Source organism: Eucyclogobius newberryi, unplaced genomic scaffold (assembly GCF_026437365.1).
Source record: "Eucyclogobius newberryi isolate DKJ021-1_F unplaced genomic scaffold, fEucNew1.0.hap1 SCAF_3, whole genome shotgun sequence".
Classification (NCBI taxonomy): Eukaryota; Metazoa; Chordata; class Actinopteri; order Gobiiformes; family Gobiidae; genus Eucyclogobius; species Eucyclogobius newberryi.
Genome location: NW_027315945.1, coordinates 6,219,766 through 6,242,943, shown reverse-complemented (window position 1 = coordinate 6,242,943; position 23,178 = coordinate 6,219,766). Strand labels below are relative to the sequence as shown.

Genomic DNA, 23,178 nt, shown 5'->3' with positions numbered 1-23,178 from the left:
AAAGTCTTCTGCATGTGAGAGACACGTGACACAAAGTCTTCTGCATGTGAGAGACACGTGACACAAAGTCTTCTGCATTTGAGAGACACGTGACACAAAGTCTTCTGCATTTGAGAGACACGTGACACAAAGTCTTCTGCATTTGAGAGACACGTGACACAAAGTCTTCTGCATGTGAGAGACACGTGACACAAAGTCTTCTGCATGTGAGAGACACGTGACACAAAGTCTTCCGCATGTGAGAGACACGTGACACAAAGTCTTCCGCATGTGAGAGACACGTGACACAAAGTCTTCCGCATGTGAGAGACACGTGACACAAAGTCTTCTGCATGTGAGAGACACGTGACACAAAGTCTTCTGCATGTGAGAGACACGTGACACAAAGTCTTCTGCATGTGAGAGACACGTGACACAAAGTCTTCTGCATTTGAGAGACACGTGACACAAAGTCTTCTGCATTTGAGAGACACGTGACACAAAGTCTTCTGCATGTGAGAGACACGTGACACAAAGTCTTCTGCATGTGAGAGACACGTGACACAAAGTCTTCTGCATGTGAGAGACACGTGACACAAAGTCTTCTGCATGTGAGAGACACGTGACACAAAGTCTTCTGCATGTGAGAGACACGTGACACAAAGTCTTCTGCATGTGAGAGACACGTGACACAAAGTCTTCTGCATGTGAGAGACACGGGACGCAAATTAGCGGCAGTAGTTGGGCCGGTTCATGCTTGGAGAGTTTTTTTGACGCCCCCCAATGGTCCGAATCCAGACCCTTCTGCATTTGAACATAATGTGGGAGGGACTGGCTGCTCAGGCAACAGGTCCGGTCCACTAAGCCAAAAGGTTATGGCTTCAATTCCTGGCCACTATGATTTCTATGTGAACTTTGCACATTCTCCCTGTGTATGGGTCAAGTTTGCTCCTCTCACATTAGTAGATGTTCAGTTGCTGAACATCTAATAATGTATAACGGTGCATCTGATTCATAGTTGATGATTTCAGTTACTGAAAGTGTTTTTCAGACTTCCTATAAGTGATCTGTTCTTCTGGATCTACCTCTGTATCTACCTGCGTTGCACCAATGAAATTTCCCCATGTGGGACAATAAAGGATTATCTTATCTTAGTTGTCCTGGTAGGTACTCTTGACTAAGATCATAGCCCTGGAGCCACCCCCCTCCTACGTGATTATCTTGCTACCTTTTTCTTACTATGATTTTTTTATTAGTGTACCTCGGCCCAATACGAGGAGATAATAATCTCGGGGACCCCCAAAACCCCTTCATTGAACCAAACGCGTGAGTGAGTAAAAAGTGGACAATTTATTGAAAAATATTTTGAATTGGTATTCTCATTGACAAATCATCTTCACAAACAGCTGTATTGTGACCACACATCATGACTACTGTTCCAGATGTGAATAAAAAACCTCCCCACTTTATTAGCTTCAAATTAAAGCCTTGTTACATTGGCTTGTAAGCACAATAAATCTCACAGGTCGTATGAAACTAAGAGCCATTTCCATTCTCAATAACAACTCAAGGTGTTCTTGAGAAATCGAAGCCGTATGACGGTAGATGGTGGAGTTCTTGCATTGTTCTCAAGTGTGCTGTGGGGCTTTCTTAAAGCATCTTTATTTCAGTCCTACTGATATGTAATCTCATTGGCACTGTAAGTCATTTCTACGATGGGAATTATTATGGATCTTTTATGGCCTCACAGGGCTTTAATGGCAGAATAATCATGCCTGCAGGGCCTCATGTCTTTACATGGGAGAGCTCTACCTGTGTATCTCCAGTACCAGAAGAGCTTGTCCTCCACTGGCATGACCCACATTATCTCTCACCCTCGCTCGTTGGGAAGGCAGCTCTCTCCTCCACCATTCCTCGCTCTGTTTATTAGCCGTGCATTTTATTCAAGCGCCTTCGCCTCTCACATTGCACATTAGGCCACTTTATTGACTTTGACTCTGGAGAGGAAAAGAACAGTATGGTAGCTGGTGCTCTGAGCTCTGCAGCGGCTGTCACTCCTCCACATATGGTGCGCATGAAAACACATGTGCTCACAGCTTGTGCATACTCTAGCTGGAAAAGGGGTCTTTGGAGTGGAATTTTGACACACAAACACTGGGAATGCTCTTAGGGGGTTGCAAGGCATTCGTATAGCGCTCAGAACAAGAGGGGCATTGTGGGCTGTTCATAGAAAATCTTCGCCAAGACCATCGACCTGGCTATGAACTTAAGAGTGGTCTATGACCATTGTGTTTTTCTAAGGCAGCCTCAAGAGATGAAATCAGCAGAAAATAGCTTGAAGACTGTTTGCAGCCATTTGTACTTGTCATTACAGGGTTCAGAATAAGCGGTATCGCATCGCAAAATGTGACGCAATTTCTCTCAAATGCGATGCGTTCGTCAGAAAAAAGTGTGTATGTATCGCAGCTTTTGCGATACAAAAATGTGTGTTCAATTGTATAACCAAAGCGCCTAAAAGTACTGATCACTCGTCAATCGATCCTCAATAACGGCATGACACATGTAGGACGCTGTGTTGACATGACACATGTAGGACGCTGTGTTGACATGACACATGTAGGACGCTGTGTTGACGTGACGAGTCCCGCTGCTGTCTCAGATTGCGAGTCTGAAAGTGGGAGGAGCCAGGGTAAAGTTAGCGTCACAGATTCGGACTTCCGAGGTCAATAGGTCCTAAATGTAAAAGTCTTTGCAGATCATTCACATGCAAAAATACTCATATTTACACTGCCAAGTGACTACAACCTCGTTTTTAAAAATCAGATGTGTATTTTGGGCGCAGCGAATTACACTGCTCCGAATGTGCAGCCGGAGCCGAGACAAGTACTTTGGGACCATCATCAAATAGCAAAATGAAAAATGAAAAACGTTTTAGCTGGAATGGAACGTCAAATAGAGCGGTACAATTTGAATAACACAATAAATACACCATGATGGACACCACAGCAACCTTTATTTTTCCATCAGAAGCTTAATACATATTTTTTATGAGTGTAAAGACAATTAATATGTAAATGAGACTCCTGCAAATAGTCATCTGATTGATGATGATATGGAAGAAAGTTGTAAATAAGTTAATCTAACTTGGTGTTAATTAATTTGTTCAACAACAAATTTTATTTGCAAGTTTTCTGGGTTTTTAAAAAAAAATGTTTAAAAAGTGTTTAAAAGTTCATTTGTTGGGAGTTTTTTTTTAAATAGAATGTTTACAAATACATTTGAAATAAATAATCTTGTTACATCAATGTAAAATATTTATTGTTAGTCACTTTCGTGTTTTGCTATGCAATTATCAAATTGCTATACAAATTTGAAAACAAAATTGTTTAGCAGCACCGCTATACAAGTGAAAATCCTTAATCTGAACCCTGCATTGTGACTGAGGCTTAAGCCCAAGATAAATTCTGCATCTTAAACGGTAGAATGAATAGTCCACATCTCCAAACTGACGTATATAATTCTCATTAATTTCTCCTTAGATACCTTATGAGATAATTCTATAGGACAGTCACAGATTTCAATCAAATAATTCAACTTAATCTTGATGGATTTGCATCAAAAATGGTGCAGTTGATGTTAATACATTAAATAGTATCTGAGTGTCTGTGATTTGTGTGTCAGCGTGTCATATCTATTTCAATTCAATTCAATTTATTTTTGTAATGCCCAAAATCACTACAGGAGTTGCATTGGAGGTTCATAGGGACTTGGCAATGTCCCAGCATCCCGTGTCCTTAGACAAATGTCCCAAGGTCCCCTGTCCTTAGACCCTCCTCCTCAGCCAGGAAAATCTACCAAACCTCCTTGGGAAAAAGTAGAAACCTGGAGGAGTTCCAGAGTGAAGGAGAGATCCGATAGAGATCCTCTATCTCGTGTCCACGAGAGTGAAGCTGGACCCACTCAGGAGGAGAACCAGTTCCTCGAGGCAGATGAAGAACCGTTCATATGGGGTCGAGATCATCTGGATCCACAGGTCATCGACGTGCTTCCCCCGCCGGGAGTGGGAGGAGAAGAAGAACAGGCAATGAACAGATTGCCAGTGAAATTAGATATTAAACATTGTTTGATAGACTAAGTAGTCAGAAGCTTTTAGGCAGGATTCTTCTGATTTTGGCTATATCGCACAAATGGAAATAGGCTGTTTTACAGGCTTGATTTACATGCGCTTTAAATGAGAGCTCCTGGTCCAAGGTTTCTTGCAGTCGACCTGGAGGCAACATGGACATTGTCCAGTGTGTCTATCTGCTCAGATAAAGCGTCTCGTAGATGTTTAGTACCTAGCACAATGACCTCGTTTTTTTCAGGGTTAAGAAGCAGATAATTAAGTGTCAGCAGATAATTATCATTATTGTCATCCAGGTTTTTATCTCCTTCACACAAACACTAAGTCTGTCTACTTGATCGGTCTGATCTGATTTCATTGATATATCTAGCAGTTCTTTCAGTTCCTTGGGCATTTATGGCAAACTATGATAATTCTTTCCAGCTATTTAAACTTTTTATACAATTCAAATATAATATTATGATAATCCAAGTACAATATTATTACAATACACTACATACATTTTAGACAACATCACTTAAATGTGGAAGATATGGCGACAGGGGCACGGATTTAAAGGAACAGCAGTGTCTGCACTGACATGATTTCAACTTGTGTGATGTGGCTGTTTCAGGAGGCTGCCCCCCTCTGAGCCCTGGAGCAGCCAACAGCTCCTGTGACCCGCCCTGCCTCATGCCCCGCTCCTTCTGCTCACAGGTAATAGCCAACGTCTGCTCTATGCGCTACTGTTCATCCTCTAACCACATTCAGGAAAAGGGGAACTTGGTATTTATTGTGTAGCATAACTTAAAGATGGTGACAATTTAGCTTAGACAATAGATCAAGTACAGAGAAGGTGTGTGGACTTAAAAAAATACAGAGAAACAAAACACAGTTGCAAATATGTTTTTAATGATGACACATCATCATGTTTGCTAAGCCTTTGACATGTTAGATTGGGTTTAGGTACATTATCTATCCGGACTGCAAAAGATGTCTGGGGTCCCGCGCCTTGCTGATCACTTCACACTTGGCTGTGATTGGCTGAATAAAAAGATGAACCAGGAAACACTGCAGAAAGGTTGGCCGAGACAAGTTTAATAAATTTAATTCATAACTTGACATTGACATTGACATTTCCTACAGCAGAACTGCTGGTTTACTGTTGCTTTTGTCCCACTGATGTTTCTGTTGGATCACTTTTGCATCACTATGGAGTCATTCTGGCCCACTTTTATTTTGAAATTAGGCAGGTGAAAATACATTTTCTTGCTACTATATTGGCTTATAGTAATGAATACATATTTGACATTGTTATGACCCCGAAGAGAGGTTTAAACATATTTAAAACGGACACGGAGACGAAGACAATTTTAAACAAGTTTATTAGGTTTTCACCAAAAATAAAGGCCAAATTTCGAACCCCCGTGCCCTAAAAATCATCCCAAAGTTATAAAAAGAAAGGTGGACCTGGTGGGCCAGCCAAACAGAAATAAAATAGGAGCAACACCGGGCCAGCCCCGTATAGGGCCGTCAAAGCTGGTGCCGACACCTCTAACTAAAGCACAAAAATAAGACACACAAATGAACAAAAGCGAAAATGGGACTACCGGTCCCACCAGGCCAAACAAAAGAGGCTAGTGCTACTGCTAGTGAGAGCCAGCTGGGAGCAGGCGAGCCGAGTGCGTCAACGAAGCGGGACCGTAGCGGGATGGGCAGAGCCGAACTGAGAGAGAGCGCTGAGCCCATCCGGTCTCCAATTTAAAGGCTGCCGGGCGCGCACCCGCGGCCGGGAGCCAATCTAAAAAAAACTAAACAGATTAGACAAAAACTGAACAGACAGAATATTCTTATCACCAATAGGGAGAAAAAGTGCCCAAACCTAACAGACATATGTTTGGATGATAACCAGTGATAGAAAGTACAAAAGTACTGTCCTTCAGTGCATTTCTGTAGTACATTTTTACAGTGGATACCTTTTTCTTAACAGGTTTCTCTATTTTCTACTGCACTATGTTTTTGTACTAAAAGTTTGTTTCTTTATTGTTCTTAAGTATGTTCATGGGGACGTCCTCTACCCTAACATTTTGAAGTTTAGAAGTGTTTTAAGGTTAACACAACTTTTGATGCTTTAACAGTTCTCAAAGTGAAATACTTTACTTTAGTATTCTAAAAGTACACTTCTAATGGGTACTTCAATACTCTTACTTAAAATTATACTTTTATTGACTCCTATTTTTTTGGTCCTCAGACTTGTGTACTTTATGTCTTGTTATTTGCTTCTATAACTAAATTACTAGTTCCACCACTGAAGACTGCAAACCAAAAGGGATTCTCTGATCAATAAATGCAATCAAGACAATATCACATTCAGAATGTATTATAAATATAATAGTACTCCTTCTCTATAAGAAATATTAAAACTTTAGTAAGGGATAACAGTCAGATGTGAACTCTCTTTTTTCAGCTGCACCATACATACAGAGTGTATTGTGTGTAAGTAATACAGGTCGTGCCTGTATTACTTACCCACAATACTCTCTGTGTGTGTATGTTGAATTTTGTATAATCAAAGGCATTTCATAAGGAATAAATTCTCCATAAAGTTTTATTTTTTTAGGAGATTATTTCCATCATAAAGGAAATCCAAAAGATGATCAGAAACAAACAGAATCAGTAGTTCTCAGGTAAGAAATTAGAAACATGGTTTGTTTATCTTCCTGGTTCTTCTTTTCATTCATTCAGTCACAGTCTGCCAAGTGTGACGTGATCAGGGAGGCGCGAGACCCCAGACATCTTTTGCCCAGACATATGATGCATAAAATTCTGAAACCTTTTTTTCCAGAAATGTTTCACAAAATCATATAAAATCGTAAGCACATGTTTCCACTGGTTCACTTTGGAGTGGATCAGTACGGTCTGAAAGTCTCCACTGTCTTAAGTGAACTGTTCTGGTCTAGCTTCCAAAGGGGTCGGGCTCACCTTTTGCTCCTGGAGCTTTAGCTGCACACCACCGTGAGATAAGAGAGAACATAGACTCAGGTGAAAAATAAATGAAATAAGACAGCAAAAAGCTAATGGAAACAGGCACAAAATCCGAGTTGATATTGTAATAAACCACCATATTTCCAGTGATGCTAACCAATATGTTGAGCTCACATGTCCAGCAAAACAAAGCTCATGTTAGCATCAGCTGTTTCCTGTTTATCGACCAACCACACTTATCAAGACCCAAAATATAATATTTTCTAGTGCATAATGCTTCTAACATTATCCAAAGCCAATGCCTTTCATGAAGAAATGTTAAAACGAGGTGTAGAGGCTTTACAGAGAAATTAGGGTTTTATATGAAAATAATACTTATGTTTGTGGAATGTCAGTTGCTTCTGAACCATATGCCAGGACCTGAACATGAAGATGCACGCTGCCATGCACAGAACCGTTCCAAAGTGCTATAAAGCCTATTGGCCTGGGAGATCAGTTGCCTGGAATCCAGAATACACACTTGTCCAATACTTCACAGCCCCACTTCTCAGCCACACTTCCACACTCCTCGACCTGACTGGCTCTAAAGACAGTAGTTTGTCTTATTCAGTGAAAATCGGCCCAAACCCAATGTCGTCATAACGCATAAATATTCTCCAGTGCAGTGTGGAGCAGCCAAGTGTGCTCCACTTTAGTTGGGAGAGTTTGACCTCCACCACCAGAGTCTCGCTGCACTGCAAAATCAAATATCTGCACCGCTTACACTTATGGGAACACAAGACTATAAGCACAATGTGGAAATATGTGTTTTGTAGGTTTAATGAATCATTTTATTCCTTTAAAAATGTTCTGTTTATGTAGAAAAAGTTTGATGTATTCAGCTCATGAAAAATTGGAGCAAAAACAAAGTGTTGTGTTCAAATATAGTGTATACTTCCTTCACCTTCTCATCACATTGCCACGGCACATAACCTCCTCCTGTGTCTCTGTGTGTTTGTGGTGTTGTGGCGCCCCCTGCAGAGCGGCCTGTGCACATGCGAGGAGGGTTTCACTGAGCTGCTCTCCTCAGTGGGACAGCTGCTGCGGTGTGCTCCCATCCCCGTCCTGGAGGTGCCCACAGCGCGGGACAGTCAGGCTGAGGTGAAGACCAGCCGAGCCCTGGAGCCTACGCTGCAGAGCTCCACCGTACAGCCGGGTAGAGCGGGCAGGGCCTGGTACCTGCAGCTCTACGGAGCAGGTGAGACTGTGCTGGGAAACCCCATTAAAACATCAGTCAAGCTAATACAGACCCCTTTAAAATCATCCAAATCTTAAATATGTCCAGATGGAGGCAAAGTAGATAAGATAAGATAAGATAAGCCTTTATTTGTCCACGCAATGGGGAAATTTCGGTGTTGCAACGCAAATAGATGCAGGAATAAAAGAACAGATAACTTATAGGAAGCTTAAAAAAAACACTCTTACAAGAAAAACTCTTAATGACAAAACCCTCATATTCTTAATAAGGAATAGAAAGAAAAAATAAAAATAACATAAGACAAACATAATAACAATAATAATAGTGGCAAAAGTAAACACTCTTATTTACAGCAGTTATATGCACATGTGACATGTAGAAGTAGACCATAAGACATTTTCAACAATTAACTGACTAATGCTAATGATCCTTTCTGAGAAAAAAGCAATAACTTTGGATTTCCAGGGAAATGTCAGTTAGGGTTTTTTTTTATTACCAAAAGAGCTTCATAAAAGTAATTTGTGGTAAGTATGCAATATAGCTGTATATGAAATGAAAAACTTTCTCCAGTGAAATTTTAAAATCTGGATATTGCCCTAAAAAATTTAATTTCTTCCTGGGATTTCTTCCTGATTAATATTTGCCACGACAACAGAGGACCATTGTCATAACAATAGCGCACTTCAAATCTAAATATTATATATTTTTACTTGGGAAAGGTCCTCGCAAAATCTTCAGGAAGGAATCAGTTGCTTGAGAATAAACCAGTCTCTTATATACAGAAGATATTACTTGCCTTTATTAATATTCAATACAGTACAACATGACCAGACACTTTGTCATTTCAGATTTGTCTACACTATGATGATGATGTTGATAATAGCCTTGTTGCTAATTCTTCTTTTCAAAAAGCTTCACTGTTTCCTGCAGGGGGAGGTAAATAGAAATTTAAATGGTCACATTTGTACAGCCCATTTCCAGTGGCATTCAAAGCGCTGTACATCAAGGAACCACTCACACATTCCTAACCTGTGTACGTAGACACTGGGTGGGGGAGAGGCAGGTTAAGTGTCTTGCCCAAGGACACAACAGGAATATTCACCTGCAATCAAACCGCCAACCTGTGGATAAGTGGCCATCTTGGATCTCCTATGTCCTTTCCCGGACAGCTGTCTCCTGTATGCAATGTCTAAAGCCTCAGTTTAACCCCGTGTGTTGTCCGCAGATGGGAAGTTGAAGATGTGGGTGTATGGTGTAGCAGCGGGGGCACTGGTGCTCCTCATATTCATAGTGTCTATGATTTACCTAGCCTGGTGAGTGCTCTTTCAGTCACCCTTTTGGTCGTTCATCCAGTCATCATTCATCCAAACCTATGGTGTACAGTACCACGAAGCAGACAGTAGAACGAGGCTCATTCTCATGCTAGAAAAAGAACCCATCCCCCAGCCCCATACCTGCCTGACTTCTATTTAACATGCATCGCTTTACAGTGGTTCAATGTTCTTCTGTCACAAGTGGATACTAGTACACAAATTGTGCTTTGCTCTATAAAAGATGGGCATGTAAACTAGATAGAGCCAATGTTAGCTCTCTCAAGTGCCCAAAAAGAGCAATGAGTTAATTGACTAAATGCTAATAAACAATCAGACATGGATACTATTCAATTACATAGGACACATATTATACAAAATTGACTGTATTGAGCTTTTAACAATGTTAGAACATTGTTCATACCTAGAGTTGCATTTAGCTTCGTTCATGTTAGTTTGAGGCTCGGAGTAGAGAGGACTTTCTAACCAGGATTCATCAAAGACACTCAATTCTGCATTTACCAGAATGGAGAGTTGCGAGATCTTTTGTGCTGCCCAATGTAATTCCCTCTGCAGCTTGTAGATGAAGCTCCAATCAATTCCTGGCATGAAAACGCCAGAATGACATGAAGTCATTTTGTTTTTTGTAAACTACTTTTTTTTTTTTTTTTTTTTATGTTTTTAAACATGTTATTCTAAAGAAGAACCAATAACAATACAAAATACATGATGACACATACTATTTGTCCTTTATGTAACTTTTCAAGTTGAACAAATTGTTTGTTAAGCATGATTCAGGCTTAGTAATTATGTAACTAATATCCTAGCACCTAATTCTTAAACCTAACCTTAATTAACTATTAATTAAGTAGTTACTAAGTATATCATGCATCATGCTGAATAAACCAGTTGTTCATTATGAATTAACTCGTTGTTCATGCTTATTAAGGGTTAGTTATTATAAAATGGTACCAACTAAACAACATATAAAAACATACACAGCACACATTCTGATACAAATGACAACATAAGGGTTCAGAATCAGTGATTACAGACCTGGTTCCAACTTGAGTAATGATATTTTGAATTAATGGTACTTTTCCTTCAGTATACCTGTCTACCCACTCCTGCAAACAATAAAGTTTAACATTTATTGGTTTCCTAATTGGGGATTTCCCAAGGGACCCATACGTACATTGGTCCATCAAAATCATCCATTGTTGCTAAGCTTCCTAAACGTTCTCCCTGGAGCCTCTTTCTATAGTCTGCATTCACCGCCCTCATTCTTCAGCCGTTCATCAAGTCTCTGTTGTGTCGTCCCTCTGTCACTGTGAGCGCAGCAGCTACTGTGCCCGGCTGCACCGCTCCCTCTGCGCACAGGAGGCTGCTGTTTGCATCATGGCTAACGGCACCGTCGCTAAAGGGACGGCGCAGTGGGAGGGGCCTCAGCACATGTTATACACCTGCCCCGAGTGCAGAGAACATGCCCAGAGCGCCCCCCCCTCCTGACCACAGCACCGCACTGACCGCAACACTGTGACCTCTGACCTCGAGTCTCAGCCCCACCCACGCTCTCCCAGGGGACAGGAGAGGCCCGAGGAGGACAGGTTGAATATGCTAGCTAGTTTTGTCGTTTTTAGCTGTAACCTAGACGTGGTAGTTGTAGTTGTAGTTGTAGTATAACTTCTACTGTCAGAAATGAAAGTCAACATTGGTACTCGTAGGGGCACAATTGCTTGTCTCTGAGTCTATCTGCCAAAATATCCTGTCCTTCATTTTGAAAGAAAGAGACTATGAGTGACAGTATCATGACAGTAAATTAATGCACCAATTATTTACCAATGAATTGGTAAATTAATTTAGCAATCAGAAGAGCTAATCAGAAAGTCTAATACAGTTTGCAAAAGGTTTTGTAAATGCATTAAATAATAGTTTTACTGAACGCACTTTTGAAAAACTCTTTACTAAAAGTATTTTGTTGATGTTTATGACATGTTGCTCAAAGCAGTACAAAGCAGTGTTTTTTAAAAACAGTAAATATTTGTTAAATTTTGTATAAGGTTCAGACTCCTTTGATTAAAGCTTGGATTAAACATGGAATAGAATCTTTTGTAATTTTACCCTTGAGAGTACCGAATTTGGACTTTTATTTCTGACAGTAAAGGCAATCTTTGGGGTTTTTAATCCCTAGTGTAAAATTTGTTCCCCTGGCATACCTTTATTTCTTAGAGTGAAAGATTGGTCAATGTACAGGTTTTAAGAGCTTTGGTTGGCTTGTCGTATAAGTTTTTACAGCCACCAAAGGTGCACCAAACGTAACTCTGGGGTTTTAATCAATAAGAAAACAGAAATGTTATGCATCTTTAAATAATGTATACTGCATATTTAATTATTATAATTAATTAATGAATTATTATAATTATTTGTGGATGACAACGGTACCATAGTAAAGAGTATATTCACACAACACATACATCCATGCTAGCAGCTTCTTCTGGAAATTACTTTAAGACAATATATCTTTACAATTGCCAGGGGCGATTCTAGGCCACTTTTAGGGGTACTTACATTTTAATAATTTCATTAGAGATCGCTCCTCCGCATCTCTCTCTCTTTCCCTCAGTGTCTTTCCCCGTCCCCCCAGTATGCACTGTCAGCCAATTTAATTAAATTCTATTTATTTTTGTAATGCCCAAAATCACAACTGCAGTTGCCTCGATGGGCGAATTGTGCAATAGCGCTATGTAACAAGATTGAAAGACCCTCTCACTGTGATTGGTTAAATTCACGTGAGAACACGCACACAAATAAAAAAAAATGGTTAAGAAGGCTGTGGAAATGCAATTTGGGCGAGATGATATCTTAATAGGCTAAAATTCCAATTCCACAGAGGAAACACTGTGCAAGTTGCTTTACTAAAACTGTTGAAAATTATATAACATCAATAATTACCCAGGGGTTTCAGAATTATGTCAAATTAGGACTGTTGCCATAGCGACCAAAAATTTAGAAGTAAATATGATATATTTTGCATCATTCAAAAGTGATGTGACACACTTGTTGCTACTGCCATCTTGCGCTGTGGGCTGTTTCACCCAAAAGTCTCAAAACAAAGGATTCCTGTAACTGAGCTATAGTAATAAACGTTAATTTCAAAGCCTAATTTCAAGCTGTCCGGTGTTATATTTTAGGATCAGACACAGTCCTTTCTCTTGAAAGCTTTGAGGGCTTGTTGGTAAACGTTTGTTGTGGAAAGTTGAACTTCCACTTCAACCCTTTTCATTTTAAATGTTTTGCTCGGTTTTTCACGACGAAAAAAGTGTGTCCCACTTATGAAAGAGGAAGACATTCAAAGTTTGTTAAGGTTTGTTTATCTGTTTACTGTGGCAAACTGGACACGCGAGTCTTTACTGCTGCTTCCAATAATTTTAGAAAAATATCTTTCTCTAGTTCTACATAAAATGAGGTTGTGCATGTTCAGCTTTTCTTTGTAAATCTCTTTGTGAACCTGGAACTTTGACTTGCGCCATTTCCGTTTGGTCCGGCGGCCTTTTCTGTGCCCTGACCAAATCCTCATTTCTCCATGGCGCCTTCTGTTTATTTTTAACCATTTTAGCCTTTATAGGGGCGATGGTGTCCAGAACATTCAAAACACTAGATGTAACAGAGTTCAACAAATCATTTACATTAGAACATGAGACATTTTCAAATGTAAATGATAAACTATCATTTCCATAAACAGTGCACCTGTGCCATCACTTATGTGTCGCCTCTGAACAGCTGCAGGACCAGCCTCTGAACAACTGTAGGACCAGCCTCTGAACAACTGCAGAACGGTGGTTTGGGAGAAACAGACAGGTCAAAGAAGACACAGAAATGATCAGACAGAGCAACATCGATCACATTAACATTTGAAATATTTACCCCCTTAGTAATTATGAGATCTAGATTATGAGCCCCACCCTCTGCTGTGAGTGGGGCCTCTCACATGCTGAGTAAGACTGAAGGTTTCAAGGACAGCATCAAGCTCTTTAGCGTTTCTGTCACAAATATTATCAACATGCACATTGAAATCACCTGTAATGACCAAACCATCAAAGTCTGTGCATACGACAGACATACTCAAATGATGAAAACACCCCAAAAGACAACCTGCGGGTAATTATTTCATCTCTAAAGACAGCACAGACTCCACCCCCTTTTATGTTTTCTCGTGTTTCAGATTCAAACTTAAAGTTAGGTGGAGCAGATTATATCAGAACTACATTTCCTGTGTTTTTGTCAAGCCATGTTTCAGTTAAAAACATAAAATCAAGATTACAAGAAGAAATAAAATGATTAATTAAGAGTGATTTGTTACATAAGGATCTTACATTTAGCACAGCAAGTTTCAGACTAGTTTCAGTGGGACTTTCAGTGGGACTGGGCCTTATCTTTTCACAGCCTGACTCGCATTTTGTTTTCCCATCTTTATGATGTGACTACAGAAATAGCACAAGGGGGGGCTATTTTTACATAGGGCCCCGGGTTGGTTTGATTTTTAATATGACAATAAGTCCCAGCAACGGTGAGACCCAGTGTATCCTATCTATGGGAGATACCAGGTGAAAGGCGAGGTGGGATGGGTGGTGGGGCTTTTGTAGCCGGGGAGAGTTTGGGACCAGATGAAAGGCGAGGGGGGATAGGTGGTGGGGAAGAGTTGATAAGTATTGACATAACCCTTGATCTTGCTATATTGGGCGTGAGTGGAGCTATCTTAATGCCTGATTTGATCAGACATTCAAAATGGCTGGGAAGGCCCATGGGTGAGGGTGGAGATTGGAAGGAGAGTGAGGAATCTGTAGTGGGAGTAGATGTTGCAGGGGGAACCCAGGGCTGGTCTGAAGGCTGGGGTGATGACAGGGATGTTGTCGAGCCTGTCACAGATGGGTCCAAGGCCTTTGAAGATTGTTGTGGTGCTGTTGCTGATGAGTCCTTGGCTGGAGGCGGGGGAGGTGAATCCTTTTCTGGTGGTGGTGGCTGCTGATGAATCCTTTGGTGGAGGCTGTGGTTGTGGTGTTGCTGATGTTGAAACATTTCCTCGGTCACTGGCTGATGGAGTAGGAATTCTTCTCTCATTCCTTTCTTCTCTAACTCTCTGCTCAGGACCCTGTCCAGGCCCAGTCCAATGCCTCAGAGCGTGGAGCAGGTTCTCTGTCAGCACCCTCACTCCACCTCTGCATAGGTGGGGGCCATTTCTCTTGGAAGAACGTAAAGTCTTCGAGTGTGTCTCTCTGGAATATTGTTTGTTCTCTTTGTTAGCTTAGCTTAGCTAAAGTCAGGGGAGAAACCGTCTCCAAATTCCTTCCTCGTGGACTTCTCGATGGAACTAGTTTAGTCTGTGCAGTTTAGGCGATGCTTTGAATGACGCCTTGAAGATTCAGCCAGTCAGACAAATGCTGTGAGGCAATACATGCAGTGACGTCTTCAAAATAGTGGTGACAACAAATACGTTGCATTACTGAAACCCATGGATTCATTCAAATACATCCAAAATGTCAACTACAACATGAAGCTGAAACCCATAATTTGCACTATTATTTGTTTATGCCCGTTTGAATCACAGAAATATTGGCTACATAGGTAATTAACAATCAAACATTGTGCGGTGAAGCCAAGTTAAATTATGTTAATATCTTACCTTATGCTTTGGATTTATTTTAATGAGTGTACATATTGGTTGACAGTATAAAAAAAGGAAAGAAAATGACACAACAGCCAAACAAAACGGCAAGAGCAAAGTGTGAGAATCCAGGTAAGACAATGATCATCATGAAAACACCAGGCAGATGACAATAATATATTCACTCATATTCATTTAGTTCAACCAGGTAGAATCTAGAGCAGTGATTCTCAAACTTGAACTCTGAATATGGTCCCAGAATAGGTTAAGTAAAATGTTTTGTTTTATACAGTAGTATGAGTACAGTTTTAAACTATGGGAAGGCTACAAAGCTCATAGGCTACAAAGCAGGACTTGACTCAAACACCTTAACACCAGAAAAAGCATCTGCATTCTGCACTTTATGTACCAACCTACAGTATATTGTACCACAGTTTTGGAACCACAGAGAAATAAGAAAGAATACGTAGCATGTTCGTAAACATGGTATTTTTGCCATGCGCTTTGCACACGCGCATTACCCTTACTGCATATGCTGAGCACCCCTAAACTTGGAAAGCTAGAATTGCCCCTGATAAATGCACACATTTGTAGTCAAAGAGTTTAAATTGAATCTTTGAAGTACCATTGTCTCTTGATTGTCCTTGGTGTTTTCTATCTTAAGATGGAGATCTTTGGCTCAGGAGAATGAAGTTTGAAAGGATAAAGACCAACTGTAATCAGCTTTATTGTTTTTGGAGATAGGGTCGGCTAGAGCACTATTTAAAGTTAGTCCATTACTGTGAATGCAATCTAATCTTACAACCCACTGTAATGAGCACCTTTTTAAGTAATTTTCCAACCAAAAGGTTTCCACATTTGGTATTTTCTAATATTTGCTTTTGGATATGTATTTGGAAATATTGACTTGAAAATACGTTAAAACATTTTTTTAATGGGACGTGTGTGGTGACCTTCTAAAACAAGTGAAAAAGTTTGAGACCCATTGGTAGTCACCACCTCCACAAATCACTATGCTCTTCTGCTGTAGTTAGTATATATTTATACAATTTCCAATTTTACACTCCAATCTTCCATTTTTAACTCTCTATTGAGTGCATGTTGCCAGACACAGAGTAAAAGTACAAAACAAGTATTTTATGCACCTCCGCTCCCACTCCTGGGCGCATGATCACAATGGCCAACATGGAGTTCCCAAATATGTCCATGTGCCAAATCAACAACTCAGCCATAGAGCACGTATGTCTATTCATGATGGGAAGATTAACCGATACATCGATACAAGAGCGTCGGTAGAAAAGTGATACATCCGTGCAAATTTTATTTAGATGCATATTAAGTAGCCATGTACTCTCAGACTCCTGCTTTTTTACGGGCCTCAAACATATATAATATGGGGAAAAACACTGCCTTTATAATAGAGGACTAAAACATCACTTAATGTCTCTGTTATAAAGGCAGTGTACTGTAGATAATATTATACAAACATTATAACAAATAACTGCTATTTTGTGTAGTATACAGGTAATAATTTACTCCCAAATGAATCTAAATTCAGCATTGCACACCTATGTGTATAAAGGCACAGCATCTGACTAAACTGTGTTAATAAAAGGTTAGTTCAAATCGAATCGCATTGTTGGTTGTAAGAGATGCATTTTAAATGGATCGGATCGCAGTGTGTATCAAGGTGCATATCGTATCAGAGAAAGATCGCAGTGTCCCATCACTAATGTCTATGTACATACCATCCACAATTTAGTGTCATAGTCATCACCTTGGTAACCAAAGGTTGTTCTAGCAATACAAACTGATATATTTAAAAAAAAAAAAAAAACAGAACAAAAAACAATTACCAGTATTTGAAATAAGAATGCTGTGTTATGGGTATCCTCATAATTACAATAATGCTTCATAGTGTAATAAAGTCAGATGCCCAAAACAAATCTTTCACGTAACAAGTTTCTTAAAATGATACAAATGTCTGGTATTTCTCCCAACATGGGAGAAATCTCTCCATGGGCATCACAACCATTTCAAAAGTGGGGCAAAAACAGGTTACATTTCCTGCTCTTTGGGGCATTTTTACAGGTTTCCTACAGCTGCAGAAGTGTGAGTAAAATCATGGCTCTTAGTCTTACCATAGTGTAAAGCAGGGACTCACGAGCTCCCAGCAGCGCATGGCCCCAGTTTGAGTGGCTCGCAAAGGGATTTCCAAAACGTACCTAAATTTAGCAGTCTACTTTGATTTCAGTTCAGTTAAATTCCTGGAAGAGCTGCAGTGAAAAACAGATTGAATAATGGTCATAGCAAATGTCCCAATATCCCCTGTCCTTAGACCTTCCTTCTCGGCAAGGGAAAAATACAAAACCTCTTTGGGAGAAAGGAAAAACAAAAAACCTTGGGGTGAACCACAGTGAAGGCGAGATCCTACACCCACGGATGGACAGGCGGACGCACTTCCATTTGCAGATCGACAGAACCACTCAGGAGGAGAGTTATCATCTAGCATGACAGATTTGTCACTTTCTAAAAGCATTACAAATCCATAGTTGGCCCACCTTCTTCCTGTACAAAACTTATTATTTGTTGTTTTGTCCTAGGGATAGTTGCTCAGGGAGGAAAAAATGTTGGAGACCCCTGATTTAAAGCATAGGTCAATCTGGTATGACACATGAGGTGTCGCCAATTTATGGGCCCGTTATTATTGGCAAGAAATAAAATGCAGCAGAACACAGGAATGAATGTGATGATGATAATGATGGTAGATTTCTGAGCCCCACTCTGCCCCGGTCATGACTACTCATGGTAGTTATGTTAGAGCAGTGCACAGAGGAGATGTCAGTGCAGGACAGACACAGAACAACTATCAGACCAGACCAAGACCAACACAGAACTTAACCAGGTCTAACCAATCAAGACTCATCGAGGACAAAATTAAATCCTAATCATCTTTTAAAAGGGCCTAACTAGTGTCAAATCAGGACTCACAGGACTACAGTGAATCCGGTCTGAACAGAGTCACAGGAGGAGAAACTGTTAAACTGTTAAATCTTCAAATTTCAATGAAAACACATGTTTCTTATTTTTGCTCTCTTTGTATTTTGAAAATGACATTAGTTTACTCATTGGATGAGTTAGTGCTAGACTGAATAGAATCTGAGTTCCTATTATTCTTTTTAACTGTTGTTTTCTTCTTATAAATCACTAGTTTAAAATATGATTTTTTTTTTTTAATTAAAAGCAATGATTTGGTTATGATGGATGTAATTGTTGGCCCATTTAGGTGAAATTAACTCTAACTAATAATTAGCTCTTGAAATAGCCCTCAGCCCTAAAAAGTTTAGAGACCCTATTGTCTAAACCCTGTAGTTTAGACCACAAATTACAAATATTTTCTTTATTTTCCCAGGAATTTCAATTGAGACCTAATTCTCATTACAACACAACAACGACCGGTCAAGAGGCAGCAGCATGAAAACAACATAACATACAATACGAAGTACTATACCAATAAAACATTAAAATTCTCACATTATGGTATTTACAATATTGTTCTGAAATGCATGTGATGCTTGTATTAGTTCACCTCACAATTCACCTTTCCTGTTCTCTTAAATGTTGATTCTCCTGGAAGTGTAAAAAAGTCCCAAAGCAGTGTGTAGTGTGCTGCTGCCCTCTGGTGGAGACAGCAAAAAGCACTGGTATAGCTTTGATACTAAATATAAGATAAGATAATTCGTATATAGATTGATAAACTTTTGTATGAAATTGTTTTTAATTTAAAATTGAGAATGTGAATGAACACAGATAATTGGCTCGAGCCATTCCATGGAATGGAATGGAATGGAATGCAAAGAGTCATTATTTTCACCTGGTTTCTTATTATTATTCATGGTCATTCTGCCACAACTCGGGCATTTTTAACCCCCTGAACTTCGATGAAAAGTCACACATGGGGACATAGATTGACGATTGGCTCAGCCCGAAATCGAATAAAATGAAGGTTGCGAGAACGCCCGCCGCAACAGCGCCACCTAGAACAAAAAAGAAAAAACATGAAATGCTTAATCTTTGGCCTACGCACATGAAACTTGGGACAGTGATAGAGCTACATTTGATGAGTAAAACGCACATGGCAGCATCGCTCTATGATAAACAGCCATGTTGAATCAAAGTGGCGCCGCCACGTTTGACTTTTTTTTTTTCAAAATCGTACTTGTCCTAGGTTTTTCGTCCGATCGAGCTCAAAACAACACTTTTTGCATTGAAATTTCAATTTTTTTTAAAAATGATATTCCTTACGGTCTAACACGTAACATGCCCTCAAAAAAGGCTTAATTTCCAACAAGTCACGCCTAATGGAATTGATCTACGGAGCTCATATTTCACTCACTAATGTGTTTTTATGGTCTGATTGGAAATAATTAATACCCATGTAACAAATTAACTCTAATAGCGCCCCCTACCTTTTGTGTGAAAAACTCAACATTGTCTGATATGTTTGAAACTCATGGGTTATATTCTCCTCGAGACGCCATGAAAAAAAGTGCATTGCAGATGTATTGTATACATACATACATGTATTTTTCACTATTGGTCAGCAGAGGTGCAATGAATGCCTTCACTTCCTCTTTGATTTTGATGGAACATTTCCTCTCGTGCCGTGGTCTTAGTATTAGCATCAGCGTTAGCGACAGGTCTGTTGCCAGGTGACGGAGGTACAGGGAGGAGCGGGTACAGTGTCTTATTCTTTAGACTTTAGCCAAATATAAAGAATAAAGTCTAAAGAATAAAGTTTAAAGAATAAAGTCTAAAGAATAAAGTTGAAGAGAATGCAGTGTCGGGGCAATCGCGATCAAAACACGGTCGCGCGGGTAGGCGGTCACCCGGGTGGCGAGAGCCATCATCGCCGCTAGCGCGGCTTTAATTGGCTCGAGCCATGGAATGGAATGTTCTTCCATGGAATGCGAGGAGTCTCTGTTATTTCCTGGTTTCTTATTATTATTCATGGTCATGCTACAACTCGGGCATTTTTGACCCCCTGAACATTGATGAAAGTCACACATGGGGAAGACGCGATCGGCTCGGCCCGAACTCGAATAAAATGGTGCTTGCGAGAACGCCCGTCGCAACACCGCCACGTAGTTCAAAAAAGAAAAAACATGAAACTCTTAATCTATGGCCTAGGCACATGAAACTTGGAACAGTGATAGAGCTACCTTTGACGAGTAAAACACACCTGGCAGCATCGCTCTATGATAAACAGGAAGTCAGCCATGTTGAATCGAAGTAGCGCCGCCACCTTTTTGCAAAATAACACTTTTTGCATCTAGAGACATTGAAATTTAATACAAACATTTTAAAAAAGTTGATATTCCTTACAGTCTTCGCGTAATTTCCTGCATTAGCGCCTCTGTTGCTAGGTGACGGAGGTACAGGGAGGAGGGGGTGCAGCCGGGTCACCGATGCTCTCTCTCCCTTTCTCCCTGCTCAGGTCTACATTCAGCACGATCTTGCAATTTGTCAGGAGAAACAACTATTTGAATCGCAAACCATGCGATCATCAATTACTGAGCGTTGTTTGGGTGGCAAGAGCCATCATCGCCGCTTGCGCAGCTTTAATTAATAATTTGTTTTATGGTGTAATCCTTATTAAGTTTGTAGATATTCCTGGGTTTCAGCTTCCTGTTGGCAACATTTTGAGGATATTTCATTATTGAAAAGATTAGGCATTATCTGTTGCACAAACTTGCTTGGCTGGGGAAAAACACAGTTTTTGCTGATTCTGATAACTGGCTAAACTAATGGCAGGATGCTTGTCCCTGATAATTTTTCATTCCTGTATTTAAAGATATTATGAATGTTGAATAGTTGAATGTATCTAAATCCTACATATATTTTTGTAAAAAAAATGTTTTATGTTTATAAATTATACTAAAGAGGATTTTTTTTCTTTCTTTTTCCTTTCCAACATGGAAATCACAGACAAAAAGTCCAGACAAGACTGCTATGTTCTTTAATAACAGTTTTATTAAACGAGTTAATGTTGTCAAAAGTATTAAACATCAGATCCTAATTGATACTAGTATCAAAACTAGATACTCATTTGAGAAGGTATCTCTGGGAAAACAAAATGTGACCATTCCTGGACAGTTTTCGAATGATCTTGAGCTTTAGGCAATAGTTTTTTCATTTTTTTGTTTCATGGACTTTCCTTGGCATTTTTTAAGAGGGGAGGACGGAATAAAAATAAAAATAGATTTTCACGTTATCAAATCACATTTTTACCATCATTCAAGTTGGAGTTGAATTTAGTTATCAATGCAAGAAATTGAAAATAATAAACGATATTCTGAAGTAATGATTATTCTTTATTTGAGAACTTTTCATTAAACAGGTTTATTTCAACAAAAACTGGTCATATTAGACAGAGCAACACGCTCTTTGTTTTTGTTTGCTTTTATTCACTTTTTATTTTTTTATTTGCCCACCCTTTTCTTTTAAATTTACTCTGATTCAGCAGCACTCAACTCCTGGAGCTAACAGCTTAGCCCCCGGGGCCCAAACTCAGCTTAGCCGGAGGCAAAAGCCGGCAAAAGTGACAATAAAATCACAAAAACTAACACCAAACCACCATAAAACACACCCCACACGACCCACACAACCTACGGGTCAAGAAATACAGAGAACAACGAACAAGGCGCTAGCCTAGCCTAGCTCCCAACTTAGCTCGCAGCTGACAGGAACAAACAACACAAAGATTCAGAGCAAACACACCCAAAACACCACCTCAAACATAAACAAATAAGGAATACACACAGTTACACACATCAGACAACACAAGAAACACAAAAGAAACAAATAAAACTGAATGATTGAGGGAGAGTGAACGCTTGCGCGCCGGAGCTCCAGCCAGCAGCCAGCAATTGAGTTGCTGGTGCAGAATACATTTTTATTTTTATTGAATATCCGCGAAAACATTGCATATGCATGTTCATAGTCATTCCCTCTGACTCATGTGCTTGTTTCCCTTGCTTTTCAGTCTGTGGAAATATTGTAATAGTTGCGCTTCTCGACATCACACTCGATGGATGACCATAGGAAACCAGTTTATTTAATAAAAAATCCTCTTTTTCCAAAATGTACGACTGGGAAACAGCATGTTAGCTCTGAGGTGTTGATGCCCTTAAACGTAATTGTAATGTCCTTTCAAAGTCAGTATAAATGAAAGTTGTACGGTTGTAAGGTTTAGGAAGAAGATATGAAAAAATTGAAAGCATATTGAAAATTATCTTATGAAAATGTATTGTAAATAGCCTTTCATGTCATATTTTAACCGTGTTATGGACAAGTTACCACAAAGCTGGTTAGCTTCTGCTTCACCTTTAAACTCTTATATAATGTGAACATTTCAAAAAGCGTATGGGATGGTACACTTTGAATATTTTTTTATACATATAATTGACAGACCTCAAATTGAATAAATGAAAGATAAATACATTTAATGCAATACTGGAGAATATTTCAGGCCAAGCAATAATCAGGTGGTGGACCATCTACCAGAAAAGTGACCTATTTCACCTTTAACTGGTCCAAAAGTGTGGGATATCCTTACCACTCATTCACATTTCAATTATATATTTATTTTGTACTTCTTTAAATAACTAAATTAGGACTATTTCCCAGCACCAATGTCTTCTGGCCCATTTCATAAGAACATGCTGGACTTCTAACTGTGCTTCTCCTTATGTCCACAGCAAAAAGCCAAAGAAACCTCCAAGACAGAGGCAGCAGAACAACAACCGCCTAAAACCTCTGACGCTGGCCTATGACGGGGACACAGACATGTAGGAGGCCCTGGGACAGCGTTTGGACACTAGGACACAAGCGGACGACCCAT

At 39.7% G+C, this 23,178-nt stretch overlaps 1 protein-coding gene across 1 annotated transcript in view; it reads left to right on the top strand.

Moving 5' to 3' along the window:
• Positions 1-23,178, top strand: part of thsd7ab (thrombospondin, type I, domain containing 7Ab) — a 488,245-nt gene extending 465,067 nt beyond the window's left edge. Inside the window, exons 26-29 of the mRNA XM_072460164.1 lie at positions 4,716-4,798; positions 8,087-8,303; positions 9,529-9,616; positions 23,036-23,178. Of these exons, the coding sequence (XP_072316265.1) occupies positions 4,716-4,798; positions 8,087-8,303; positions 9,529-9,616; positions 23,036-23,129 (482 nt within the window). The 3' untranslated portion in view covers positions 23,130-23,178. The remainder of the gene's footprint in view (positions 1-4,715; positions 4,799-8,086; positions 8,304-9,528; positions 9,617-23,035) is intronic.